Source organism: Corvus moneduloides, chromosome 6 (assembly GCF_009650955.1).
Source record: "Corvus moneduloides isolate bCorMon1 chromosome 6, bCorMon1.pri, whole genome shotgun sequence".
Taxonomy (NCBI): domain Eukaryota; kingdom Metazoa; phylum Chordata; class Aves; order Passeriformes; family Corvidae; genus Corvus; species Corvus moneduloides.
In genome coordinates, this window is record NC_045481.1 from 48,680,866 (window position 1) to 48,694,827 (window position 13,962).

General features: G+C 45.1%; 1 protein-coding gene across 5 annotated transcripts in view; it reads right to left on the bottom strand.

Moving 5' to 3' along the window:
• Positions 1-13,962, bottom strand: part of OSBPL5 (oxysterol binding protein like 5) — a 202,842-nt gene that overhangs the window by 162,387 nt on the left and 26,493 nt on the right. The window contains exon 1 of one of the 5 annotated variants that reach the window (XM_032110749.1): positions 1,819-2,211. The exons of 1 other annotated variant lie outside the window; for it this stretch is intronic. Coding sequence is in view for 1 of the 4 variants with exons in the window: in XM_032110745.1 (XP_031966636.1) it covers positions 710-760 (51 nt within the window). In the remaining 3 variants the exon portion in view is untranslated. Of the gene's footprint in view, positions 1-709; positions 902-1,172; positions 1,250-1,720; positions 1,784-1,818; positions 2,212-13,962 lie in introns of those variants that run through there. 3 more of the 5 variants (XM_032110750.1, XM_032110747.1, XM_032110745.1) reach the window with 3 other exon arrangements.

Genomic DNA, 13,962 nt, shown 5'->3' on the forward strand with positions numbered 1-13,962 from the left:
CTGCTTGCCCGGCCGGGATGGGGACACTCCCAGGGTCACCTTCCATCCCACTAGGAGCTGCCCAGCCGAGAACACCCATTCTTCTCTTCTGGCAAGAGAACTTACCACACACAAAGCCTGGCTTGAGGCTTCTGTCTCTCCCTCCCCACTCACACCGCTTTGGAAACTTGCTGCCAAGGAGGAAAGGTGGCAGCTGGGGACACATCCAATGCAGTGGCTGTTCTCTGCTGTACAGACATTGCTGAATACTGTTGTTATCTCGTACATCAGTGCAAGGAGGGGGAAGGAATATTTTGACAACAAAGATACTGCTGCAGCTGGATGAAATGAGGTGACTACACAGTTTAAAGAACTTTCCCCCTCACTTATGTTAAACAATTGTTTCACACTACAACACTTTAGGTTTGCATAGCACTTGAAAAATACGGTTTCTGATCCAGCAGACAGTTGCACGTGCTTATATTTTTATTTCTCTAGGAATGCTGCCTTGCTTCACTTAGTGCAAGCTAAAAGCATTTCCAAACGAAGCTTTCCAAAATCTGGTTTTTAGATAGCGATGCTTCTGGTCTCCACTGTGGTATCTGTCAAAGCGCCTATAGGAAAGGTAATTACTATTGTCAATTAAATGTAGCCAAGTAGTAACAGTGCGGTCTCCTTACTAGTTCCTCACCATGCTGGAAGAAGTACATTAAAAATGCGTTCCACCTACCAGATATTCCCACATGTCTAAAGAAATCAGGTCTCCTTGACAGCACGCCATCCACACACCACACCGGCCTCTTGCTGGCCCCCCAGCCCTGCCATGCCGAGATGTCGGGGGGCAGGGGGGTCACCCCACAGCTCCCATCGCCAAACCCCAAAAGGCACACGTAGAAACGGCGACGCACGGGCAGAGGCGGCAGGGTTACCCTCCCAGCGCTCAGGCCCTCACCAAAATCACGCCGCTCGCAAGACGACGCTGGGGTACCACGTTATACTTAAAAACAGGCAACCTGGCAGCGCGGGGTACAAGAAGAACAGCTAGCACGGGAGGCGGGGGAATGGATTTATTGGGATAATTTAGGGCGGGGAGTGGTATATGCTTTTATAGAGTATTTCGGGGAGGATGGCTTTGGGGGGTTCGGGGGAGGACGTGGCTTTTGGGGGCAGGGGGGAAGCCCGGCGCGTCTTACCTGGCCGGGGCGGCCGAGCCCCCGCGCGGTGCCGCCCTCAGCACGCCGCGCCCCGCCGCCGCCGCCGCATCGCCGGGACACGCGTGGGACGGGAGCGGGGACACGCGTGGGCCCCGCCGAGCCGCTCGCTGCCCCGGCGGCACGGAAAGCGCGCAGCGCCGGGCCGCGGCCGGACAGCTGCTCGGGGGAGGCGGCGGCAGGAAATACCAAAAGACTGATCCAACCACGCTAGGGAGAGAGGGAGGGAAGAGAGGGGGGAATGGAGAAGAAAAATAGAGGGAGAAAAAAATAAAAACGGAGCGGAGAGGGAAAAAAAAAAGGAAAGGAAACGTGCAAAATCCGGGCGGGATCGGCGCGGCGCGGAGCTGGCGCGGTGCTCGGCTCCCCGCGGGAGCGCCCCCGGGGAGCTCCCCGGCCTCTCCCGGCCGGAGCTCGGCTCCCTTCAGTTTGTTATTCCCCCCCACACTCCCCGCAGTTTGTTTCTTTCTTCTCCTCGGCACAGGGAGAGCCTGGAGCCAAGGCAGAGTAAATAAAGCAAAACCACCAACCTCCTAAACAAGAATCAGGCGGACCCCCCGGCCAGCAGGCAGCAAGCCATCCCTGGGGTTCACTGACGCCACGCGCAAGATAATGGAGAAAAGCCAACCTGGGGGAATCACCACGGCGAAGCCCTGCAGCTGCAGGAGCAGTTTGTCTCAGCATCCAGCCACACGCCGACGCCGTGGCTCAAAGGCGCCCGTGCAATATGCAGCCCTGACACGCAGCTGGGCACGCTCCCAGCTTCGCCTGTGCATCCAGAGCGAAAAATCAATCCCATGGCAAGCACGGACCCCTAAGCTCCTCCAGACGAGGAGGACAGTCCAATCATCGCATCCCTGGCCGCAGCCCGCCTGCCCTTCGGGGGAGGCATGACTTTACAGGCAGCAGCGTATCTGGTAAAGCATCACGGCAGAAAACGACCCAGCCACACGCATTTAAGTGCTGCTTCCTCTCGCCTTCACTCTGTGAGTCCCACGGTTCAGCACTGGACCAAAAACAGGAAGCCAAGCAGGACTTCACACCGCCTTCATCTCCATGGGAAAAGGGGTAGCAGAGTTAAAAGGCACCCAAACTTTCTGAAACCGAAATCACATGAAGGGATAATGTGAGCAGCATGAGTCTGATTTGCATCACTAAAGTCTGAATCACCTAAGTACAGCTGAAGCTTTGGTGCAAAATACAGCATGAAGCTCAGACTCGTGCTCCTGAAACCAGAAGCCTTAAATCATGTGCCTGAAGTGCTCTGCTACCCCACCCTTCACAGAAAAAGCCAGCTCCTTTTTCTTTTTAGTATGTGTAGCCTCTGAACCAAGACAAAGACCACTAGCTCTGATGTTCCTCATACTACCCAGGAAGCCAGCTTCCAGTGCTAAAAACCAGCAACTCATTACTTGAAAAGGTCTCCCAAATCTTAATGAAAAATCCTGAATTCACCCAAAGCTGCAAGCTCAGCTTGGACCAGGGCACAATTTCTCTTGCTCACTGCCTCCAGCCAACTCCAGCCCATGCACGGACTACAAGGCTTCACCCTGCACCACTGATATCCATTTACCTAATGCAGTAGAGGTAGATGATTTTCTCCTAATGAGCTCAGTGGGACATAGAGCAGAATGCACTATACCTAGCTAGGAGTAGAGCATGGTGCTGGAAGGAGAAGTCACCATCCAGTTTTGCTCTTTCCTGGAAGTTCTTGTACAAAGCAGAACTATGAACAGATCATAAACTATGAACAGCTCACACACCCTAAGCTGTCCCTGCTATTCAGGAGTCACCATAGCCCTTCTCTACCCTGTAAATAAGCCCCTGAATCACTTGCATAGGGCAGGTGATTTTAAGTTCATCTGTATTTGTTGTGATTTCTGCCATCATCCATAAGGTGTGGAGAGTTGTCATGATTCCAGCTTCCTTCAAGTTAGTCAGGATTTTGACTTAATCCTCACCAAAACTTCACCCTGTGGGCAAGCCTGTACTGTGCAATGGGGCAGGGCACTGCATGGAGATGCCAAGGCATCTCATCATCCTGGGCACTGCCAGGTTGAGCCACCCTCTTAGAGAGCAAAGCAGCTCCCCCTGCCTCATACTGCCTTCTCACTCTCCCTGCTGCCTCCTGTCCTGTCCGTTCCAGGCCACACTGGGATCCTTTCTGTGTCCTCCACTCCCTTTACCCTTCTGCTTTTAGAGTTGGAACATTCAAATGCAGCCAGGTAGTTTGCCAGCACCTTGTCTGGTACAAATGTCTTTCTAACTAAACCATGGACTTGACATTGGTCCGGCTGTCTGTCTCCAGACTGGCTTTGTCCCACCGTGGCTTCTCAGCTAGTTTGGTACAGAGATCTACAGTTTTTAGCATCCTACATGAACCTCAGTGGGACTTAGAGTTCACTTCCCAGGGATTTCCGTTTTAAACGTTTTTTTAAAACCCTTCTAAAAGTGCTTTGGTGAAAGATTTCTACTAAATTATTTTCTTATCAGGCAGTCATTCCATGATTACTAGTGTTTCTTCTGTTCACTGCCACATTGCCACACACCACTCATTTGATAAAAAACTGAGCGTCCAAAATTATTTCTGTCAAAACTTAGAGACCCCCATAAAAATAATAATACATTATGTTTTCCTATGTGCTCTAGGACAGTGCGTGTGGCATTAGTGACATGGATACACAGAGCAATGCTTGTCAGTTAAATTGTCAATATTTTGTCTGTAAACTGGACCACCAGAGAAAATTTACCTCAGACTGATGCTTTGCATCATGCAGCCACAGCATTTCTTACGGTCCAGGGAGTCCTGAACTTGCATTTCCTGTGTCTTCAGGCCTTGCACCAGATGGGTCCTCTGACTCTGGTTTAGAGCAATCCATCACTTGCCTGTCTGTCTGTCAAAGCTGGGACCTGGACCTGTTACCCCTTTATAAGTCCCCCACAGAAATGGGGGGACCAAACAAGGCAAACACTAATATTTTTAAAGACCATTTTTCACAGCTCTCTAGTGTCTGTTCCATTAACAAGCATTCAGAGGACACATCTGCTGGTTATGTGCTGTCTGCAGTCCATGCAGATACACCTGAGCTGTGCATAAAACCCTGAGTGGGTAGATGTGGAGTACAGAGCTCATAACCCAGCCCTGCACTTGGGGTGAGCTTTGCTGTGTCCTAACGCCACCTGAGCTCCCTAGCTTAAAGCTAATTCTTCAGTGTCCCCCAGATACGATATATCCCTTTGACAAAAGCTCTCTGATGGATGTACCTTGCAGTTAGAGCTGAGGACCCTTCTGGCTTCAGCTCTCCTTTGCAAGAAATCAGTGTTCCTTTTAGGGGGGTTGCAGCTGTGTTATTTCCTTTGGGCATTTGCCGGTGTTTGCAACACTTAACGTTCCCACCACAGCAACATAGCTCTGTCCTAAAAGGGCTTGTAAACTGGTCTGAACTCTATCATAAACAAGGGTGACAAAAGCAGCAAAGCACAGTAAGCTTTAATTCTAGTGCTGGGAGAGTCAAGTCAGGGTGTTTCAACTGTTTACTCCAGTCCTTACAATCCAATAATGCAACTCAAAGACTTTGATAGTCAGAACACTGGAAAGCAGTTATCGCCTGTCTTTTTATGACAACCCTTAGAGATGTGCAACAACACAGTATCAGTGTTGTCTAAAAACTGTGGTAAATGCAGACAGGGAGGTGAGCTGCAGCAACAGACATCACTCAGTTCTCTCAGGTCAGCAGCCTGCCTAGGAAATGGTTGCAGTGCTTTCCCGTGCATCTTCCTTTTCAGATCCTCCACCTTTCACAACTGCTGAATGAGCTCCTCTTTCCCCCAACAGAGCTCAGACCCCACCTGTGTGAACTATAAACTCATATTCATTTTGTAGAGTCCAGCAGACTTGCATTTTATGCTTTCCTGCATCTCACAACATATCTACGATAGTTCTACAAGCTCCCGTTCATGGCTAGAGAATGGTTAAATACCATTAAAGCCACAAGATATATTTATTGGCCTCTATTAAAATGAAAATGGAGAGGATCATATTCCTATCATTATAATTACTTACACTGGCTCTACAGCCATAACCACATTAATCAGACATCATATGAACAGTTGTTAGCATTGTAAGATACTTGCCCTTGAGCTTATGGCACATAGTGAGATAAGAAGCAGGAAGCTTTAAAACAAATGAGTTTAAAAAAATGTTATTAAACACGGGTCTTTGTGATTAGCCATAAGCTTCAACACAGCTGTATACAATTAATGATAAGGAAAAGATCAGTTTTACCCACAAGTGTTTTCCAGTGCAATGTTCCTTAGCGAAAACATTCAATGCCATATCTGGACAGAGCAGGACTTTCTTGTTAACCTGTGGATACAAAAATGCTGCTAGCAAGAATTTTCTTGCTTCTTTCTAAGCCCGTGGGATACTTTTCTCTCTCATGAAGAGCTTAGCAGAAGTTCTATAAACTATGAACACCTGCGACCTTGTAGAACTATGTTTATGGTACAGTAGAAAAATATTTTGACAATGGATGTTTAGGATTTCTAGCCAGTCCACCCAGGGGGTGACTGATCCTTTGTCCAATTAGACTATGAAGAAAAAAGTCTGTAAAAGAGTTTGTAAAATAATTAAAGAAATCAATCTTGCTGCACAATTGCTACCTGTTAGATCTTCTCTCCTCTCCTCCCTGCGGCTGCAGGATACAGTAATATTTGGTACAGTAATATTAACCAATAGTAGTCTGTCTGTTTAGAGCTCTGAAAAAAACATGTTTGTTCATTTTACATTTTGGAAAACAGAGCTGCTGCTAAACCAGGATCCTAATTGCTAGTTTGCTGGAACAGATCTCTGGAGAACTTAGTTAGAAAAACCACAAACATGTCCCCGGGAGCCACTGGAGACTGGAGTCCTCTTGTGGCAAAAGGTAGAGGAAAATTTCCAGCGACTGATTAGTGCTGAAAGCTGGGACCTAGTAAGAGGTACAGGGAGTATCTGCTTTGTGAAGAGCTTCATGTCACATTGCAGAGCATAAAAGCAGCAGCGTGAAGACTTCGCAGCTGGCAGTGGGCAAGCATCAAAAGGAGCAGGATGCCACAATGTTTTGATACTGCAGACTGTGCTTTTGTTTACTGTGGTAGCTCCTGTCTGTTAGTGTGTTCCCTACTGAGATGATGTTTCTGGCTGAGGCATTTTGGTTTTTTTCTGTCTCTGTTAGCAGAGGTAATTTTTCCTGAGTGGTTTGCTAGCAAGAACTTTTCTCCTGGCTAATATATGCACTATACAGTATCAGAGGCCAGCTCCTATCCTTCTTATCAGTCTGGTGCTGAGGCGGGCAGATAACACAATTCTAAGGTCTTGTTTAACTCCTGCTGCTGTTAATTCCATCTCCTTTTCTGCTGTGTTGTTCCTGTCTGCAATAGACCCTAGGCCTTGAGCTCATCTGAGGAGACATTTCTATGAATGATGGATGTTGGCCATGTTAGTGCCGTGATCCCTGCCTGGAACAGCACTGCAGAAGATGGAGTAAGTAAATAACCTGCAAGTCTTTCTTTACCCACACACTGTGGTCAGAAGGCTTTCACATACCCACATTTGGGCTTGGGTTGCAGCAAGGAGGCTATCTGACTAGAAGTTTAACCCCTGGGCCAAGCCTCCAAAGCGCTTGTGAGCCCCTCACAGCTCTGATGATCCTGCAAATGAGATTTTGAACTTTCAGGAAAAAGCTTCCAGCAGGAGCTTGTAGCAGAGGCTTTGGAGGCAGCTTTAAAGACCTGCCGGTAGCAAGATAAAAGATCACAGATACTCTTACCTGGTTTATTTTCTCTATCCAGCCTATCAGATGCTTGGATGGTGCCCTGCTTTCTACAAACTTAACCTCAAGTGTGCTTTTCAGGAATCTGAATACACCACCATTTCAACTACTTCACCCCAGACCTCATTCCAGAGAAATCATTTGTGATCTTAGGTATCTTTTAAACAAGACTTCTAGGGCAGACCTTACCTTCCCTACCCTGCAGCCTCACCCATGTGAACTTCTGTCTCAAGGGGTCTCCTTCAGGAATCCTAAATTAAGGTCTGTGTTGGGAAGTAAAACTGTTCCACATATGCGGGTCTTACTGCAGCTGGAGTCAAATGATGTTTAGTTGTGACTACTCAAGTTCTTAATTTCTTACTGTCCAGCTGAGGCCTGTTCACATCAAGCACCATTGACCTGTTTTGTTTTCCTCCAAATGTCTAAGCCAGCAAACTAAGCTGAATGCTGCCATTACGGCTTTGGTGTAAAAAATAATCAAAGAGTTTGGCTGCCGTTGATTTGCTCCCATAGGCCTGGCCAGTAACTAACTGCAAGTATCATCCTGGAGAATAGCTCAACACGCTGAGCTGATCTGCTGAGCAGGGCTCCTTCTGCAGCTAGCAGCGATCTGGAAAGCAGCCGAGATATCCAGGATCTGACAAATTGTCCAGTGAAATCTGGGCTAGATTTCAAAACCCTCGATAAGACATGACATAAAAGCAATTTGGTATTCAAAAACATTCCAATAGCCCTTGTTGTTGGTCAGATTTCAAGCTAATTACAAAGCAAGCTAGCTGTTACAAAGTCTCAAAGGATTAAACAAAAACATTGATGCATATGTAAACATATCCATGAGTAGAGTCATAGCACAGTTTGGGTTGGGAAGGATCTTTAAAGGTCAGCCAGTCCAACCCCCCTGCAGTGAGCGGGGACATCCTCAACTATGTCAGGTTGATCAGAGTCCCATTCAATCTGACCATATAAATATGTATATAAATTAAGTTCTAGCATGGCTGCAACACGAGTCCATCCCATGGGCAACAGTCCTCCCCAAACTGCTGCAGTGTGGGTCACTCTTCCATGGGGTCCTTCATGAAGATGCTCCAGTGTGGGTTCCTCTCTCCACGGGCCTCCCACAGGGTCATAGCCTCCTCTCAGGCATCCGCCTGCTCTGATGTGTAGTGGGATCTCTGCATCTCTGTGGACCTCCATGAGCTGCCAAGGCACAGCTGCTTCACCATGGTCTTTACCATGGGCTGCAGAGGAATCTCAGCTCTGGCACCAGGAGCACCTCCTCCTCCTCCTTTTCCACTGACCTTGGTGTCTGCAGAGTTGTTCTTCTCACATGTTCTCACCCTGCTCTTCTCTGGTCACAATTACAACTGTGCAATCACTTTTTTTCCCTCTTTTTCTAAAATATGCTATCACAGAGGTGTTACCACCATTTCTAATTGGCCCAGCCTTGGCCAGCGGCACTTCTGCCTCTGAATTGCCAGGGACTGGCTCTTCTGGACATGGGGAAACCTTCCAGCAGCTTCTCCCAGAAGCCACCTCTGTAGCCCCCATGCTACCAAAAGCTTGGCCATGCAAACCCAATACAACTGATGTATCTCTATAAAAGGTTCTCCTATCAGACTCATAAACATAGACACACAGATCTTCATATGGGCCAGTACCAATCTCTCCACACATATTTAGTTATGTATTGACTGATCAATACTCCGTCCATAGATAGATCTGGATCTAGACAGATGGAAATCACAGCCGAATTCCAATTTGTTTACTACTTCATTCTCTCCAGAGAGGGGCATTTTGACTTACAGATAATTGCATCTAGTTCCTGACACTCGATGTATACTATTGATCTGGAGGTCAGGCCAGAGAGTCACAAATCAGCTCTATTAGTGGCTTTGTAATAACACTGTATCATATTCCCAAGCTTGCAGTTGCTTCCCAGGATGTGTTGGTTCTCATTGTTGACCCTTTTAATTTTGCCTGACTCTTGACTCACTCTTGCAGCCAGCTCATCTCTAATAAATTATGGAACTTCTCACAGCTTCTTTCCTGCTCTCCTCTCTGAAATTCATCTTCTGGCTCCATTTGTGATCAAGCAAAAAAGTCTCCTTGGCTGTTACAATTCATTTTAAGGATTCTTTGTTATTGCTGATGCCTCCGGTGAACTCCCACAGGGGCTTGAAGGAGATCAGGAAGACAAAGTACAATAATATTTTTTGCGACTTCTGAAGGGCATCTGGCTTGTCTGCACAGAGGGGTGCCAGGCTTTTTGTTCTCCTTTTGCTTCAAACACCTGTTCGGTGTTACAGTCACAAGTTACAGTTATAGAAATAAAACACAAAATACTGAAGCCTGGATGAAAAATGTTTCCCCAGCACAGATCTAACACTATCAAAGACCATGCTCTGATTTAGAGCCCAAAAGGACAGCACACAAAGGTTTGTTCCAGAGCAAATTGTCCATCCCTTTTATGCCACAAAGGACCTGGTTTGATCCCAGCATCACTGATTAGATCTGTGCTGTTGAAGTCCAAACACGAAGGTACTCTTACAGAGGATGGCGTGATTTAGCTACTACTGGAGTCCTGAAATAGTGGGATAATACCTTGGGAATGATGACGTCTACATGGGTGACCTGATGGTGGCTGCAGAGCACTGTAGATATTTGCTCCACCATTTTGCAAATTAAATTATTTATGTCCTAGCTGTTTTCAGCACTGATGAACTTCATTGTTCCCCTGTCAGTGACCGTGTCTCCTGATCCCTACATACAGTAAAACCACGCTTGCTGTGGTGTGTGTGACTTTCTCATGCTGTTGATACATTAGCAAGCAGGAGCACATCTGTAGGGCAAAGAAATTGGTAGTGAGGATGCAACACACACACTATTTGCATTTCAGAGAACTGACTTTGGACTAGCTTTAGTCTGGTCCTGTCAAGTCAGCATCCATCAACAACTACAGCAAATTAGGCATGCTCCTAGAGTACATCTTCCCATGCTGATTCACTGAAAGGGGTTCCAGGTGCATGTACTCTGAGACTGCTCTGGCTAGGAACCAAAGAGCAGCAAATAAAAACAATCTGGATATTTGCCTCAAAACCACATTGCTGATCTGTCTGAAAAAGAAAGAGAGCAACATCTGAGAAACTAAGAGACTGCTGACTGAAAAAGAAAGAGATACTGATGGAAAAAAGTACCCTGAATGCAAAGACAGATTTTAGGATAACGTGTCACCTTATCTACTGACTGGTAACCTAAACCTGGCTCCTTAGGTTTGCATGAGCCTTGGAACATGCTGCTTAGCCCTTCTGCATTATGCTCCCTCAATTATACCTGATTATGAGGGTCAGGATATTTGTCCCTGTTCACACCCAGGGGAAAACAGGTGTGTGGAGCAGCTAACCTGTGTGGGACATTGCTGGAAGCAGGTCCCACAGCTGGAACACCGTAGCCCCACATTCCACCCAAGCCTCCACTGGGTACAAGCCTTGCCATGAGGCCAAAGGCTGCTTTCTTCAATCAGATACTGTCACATGGTGGTTTCATGCCACTGTTTTGAAGATGAACTATGTTAAACATAGCAGCCTTTCACTTTGAATTCTCATGGTAAAGATACAGGCATTAAAAGTAAGACCAACTTCTGAGAACAGATGTCTTTTAAAAAAGGAATCAGTGAAAAGCATACCACGGTTTTGAACAACAAATGCTACCTGTTGTTACATTGACCAAGAAATTTCAAAAAATACACAAATGTATGAAATGTGTTGGTTGACAGTGTTATTAATTGTATTTATATTTGTACAGTTAAAGCAGTAATGATCATCAAGTATATAGGAATGAAACCAGAGTTCAAGACCATCAATGATCTCTTGTTGCCCAGAACAAGAGACTCTCTGACATGCAATTAATCCTTGTCCTGCTTCCCACTGGCTACAAAGGAGAGAGCAGAATAATGAGTAGAATAAAATATTCTCTTTAGCTGATCTCAGAGTGAAACAAATAATTACATTTGAATATGGTGAGCTAACTTTATAGTGCTTTTCAAAAGTACCTTAAGTAACCCTTGGGAAAAGAGTTTTTTAAAGCAGAACAGAATCCAAATAAACGTTCCTGAGTGTGGGGTCATATTAAAACCTTCAAGTTCATCCTATTTTCATCAGAGCTGAGCCAAGTGTTTCAGCCAGCTTGTGCTTCTGCAGCAAAACTTCATGCTCCTCACAGCTCTGTCAACCTGTCCAGTGAAAGCAGATGAAAGTCAGCAGTTCTGGACCCAGTCAGAAAGCTCATAGGATGCCTGTATCAGCAGTGACAGTGATGCAAGGCTCTGCTGGTTAAAGCCAGAGGGAAGTCCAGCATATAGATTGGTTTTGAAAAATTGCTCTTGCCACTGACAGGAAATTCTTTTTGTCAGGGAGCAAACCCATAATGGAGTAGATCTGTAAAGGAGCAGTATCACTTGTCAGCTGGGGGTCTGGACATCATCACATATTCTTTTCTTTCCCCAGGAAGATTGCTCTGCGTCACTGGATTATGTTGAATGGGCTGGTAATTTTTAGGGATATTTGAGCAAAATTTTTTCCTCTTCTTCTCTGAAATACATGTCTTGGAAACCTGCTTATACATGTACACACAGTTTCTCCCTGAACAGATGTTACTTTTCACAAAATTACAAGGATGTCATCTGTGATGAATACTAAGTAGTTTCAAGAAGTCTATTCTCTAAGCTGGTACAAAACATAGAACCCAAAGGAAGGAAAGGAGGATCTAGTGAGGAAAATAACATCCTCACCAGACCAGGTCCCAGTTCTGGCCTCAGATACTGAATTTCTCTTTGCAAACCTTTTATGCCTTCACAATTCTTTGTGTGCAGAATGAAATATTTCCCAACAGACTTTGCTTACTTATATTTTATACTCTTTATGTCAGTGCATGTCTTACCTACCATGTCTAGAATGGCAGTTACTCCTATTCTGATATAAATTACAATATTTAATTTCAGTTCAGTATTGCACTTCCACTGTTGTACAGAAAAACTGAAGCCACTGACTCCTTCTCTGTTGCTTTCCTGTGAGTTCATTAGATTTTCCCTTAAAAAGACTCAGGGAGTTTCTAAAAGCACCGGTTTTCAGAATGGATGGTATTTTCAAAGCTAAAAAGACCTACAAAGAAGAAAAGTTATGTTTATGGAAGAAAAAAGTCAGTCAGGTGATATTCTGTGTTTAGGCTTTTTCCTGTGCAGAAGAAAAACCAAGCAAGAAATGTCTTTACGTGTCTTTTTTATAAGAAGGGCAGTAAGATACATGCTAAATAACATAACCCTAAAAGCATAAGGCCAGCCAATAATTTCTCTTTCCCTCTCCTTTCTTTTTTTTTTTTTCTTTTTTTTTTTTTTTCTTTTTTTTTGGTAACAGAAAAAATCTTGCTTGGTAGAGGGAGGCTGGGGATGGAAAGGTAGGAGAGCACTATCTGGGGAGAGGGCAGACTCTTAATTCTTACTCAAAGCACAGGTAAATGGAATCAGCTCCGGAAAACACAAAGGATTTGATGTCTGGCAGGTGTCTGGCAGATTCTCAGCTCACTTGTAAATTATTTTCTGTTAGAATGGGAAAGGATCTTTCTAAGCACAAAATGAATATAAATAGATATCTGTGAGCTTATCTGTGCAGTTGTTTCTTCCTGGTTATACTGATCTAATGAGGTGATTTATGTTAGACCAGGGTGGACATTCTGATTTTAGGTGAAGACGGGATCTTGTCAGAATAGCTTAAAGAATATGCAGCAATAGACAGTAAAAAAGACAGGCCTTGATTTTAGACACAAAATGTCCTCCTGGGAACTACTGCTGGTTTAATTAAAGAGGTTCAAAGTCTTTCCCTTTCTATTATAACTATCCCATGTTGATAAGCTGAGTTTGAAGAGAGACTGAACTGATGTCTGCTGCATGACATTCGCCTTCACTTGAAAAGATGCCAACTCAGCTGACAAGTATTGTGACTGTTATGCAGTAAACATTAACTATTTCACTTCTTAACAAAGCACACAAGGAAATCAAAGGACCAGAGGGACTGCAGAAACACTTCCCAGAATACAGAGCAAGCTTGGCTGCTGCTATGCATGAAATGAATATATTTAAGCCTACCTACAGTTAAACTGCAAGGTAGTCAGAGGGAGGGCAGCAAATGACATAATTTTTATGAAAAGGTTAGGGGAGGGCTCAGCTTTGAAATGCTAGAGAAATAATACACTTGTTGACAGGTTTCTCTCTTGTCCCCAGAGAGACATCCCTCTTAGGATCTGGAAACTGGCTATAGCTCTGATCTGATGGATGGGCAAGGGCTGTTGGGATGTTTTTAATGAGCTATAATGGCTTTCTTCAGGGACTTCAAGAGATCAAGATGCTGAGAATAGTTAGTCTCAAAGTATGACAAGGGAAAAGAATGATAAAGGGTACAGGGACAGGTAATCTGCTGAATTCATTGCACTGCACAGAAGTTATGCCTTGACAAACTTGCTGTCTGTTGATGAAAAAGAGGTTTTAAAATGACAGAAGTAGGTAGTATTGACTGCTGTGGATGAACTATATTCTGTGGTTTTGGAGGAATTCTGGGAGAAGCCTTCTCTGAGAGGTTCAGAAAATAATTACTGCCTGCTTTTTGAGCATATAGTGATGTCAGAAGCAAAGCTGGAAGCCATCTCTGCAAAAGGGGATTCATATAAAATGTATCATCAGTTAGGTCTGAATATAGCCATCCTCCATCTCCAGCTTTCCACAGCCACCACAACACCCAACATGTTCTCCAATGCAGAGAGGGTACCTGGCACACATAAATCCTCAAAAAATGGAGCAAATCCAGCCCAGTGCTGTAAAAATTTCCCATGCAACTGTCAGAGAAGTACACATGCTCAGCAGCAAGCCAAATTAACTCTGGTCACAGTATCTCGTGCCTAATTGCTCCCATCAA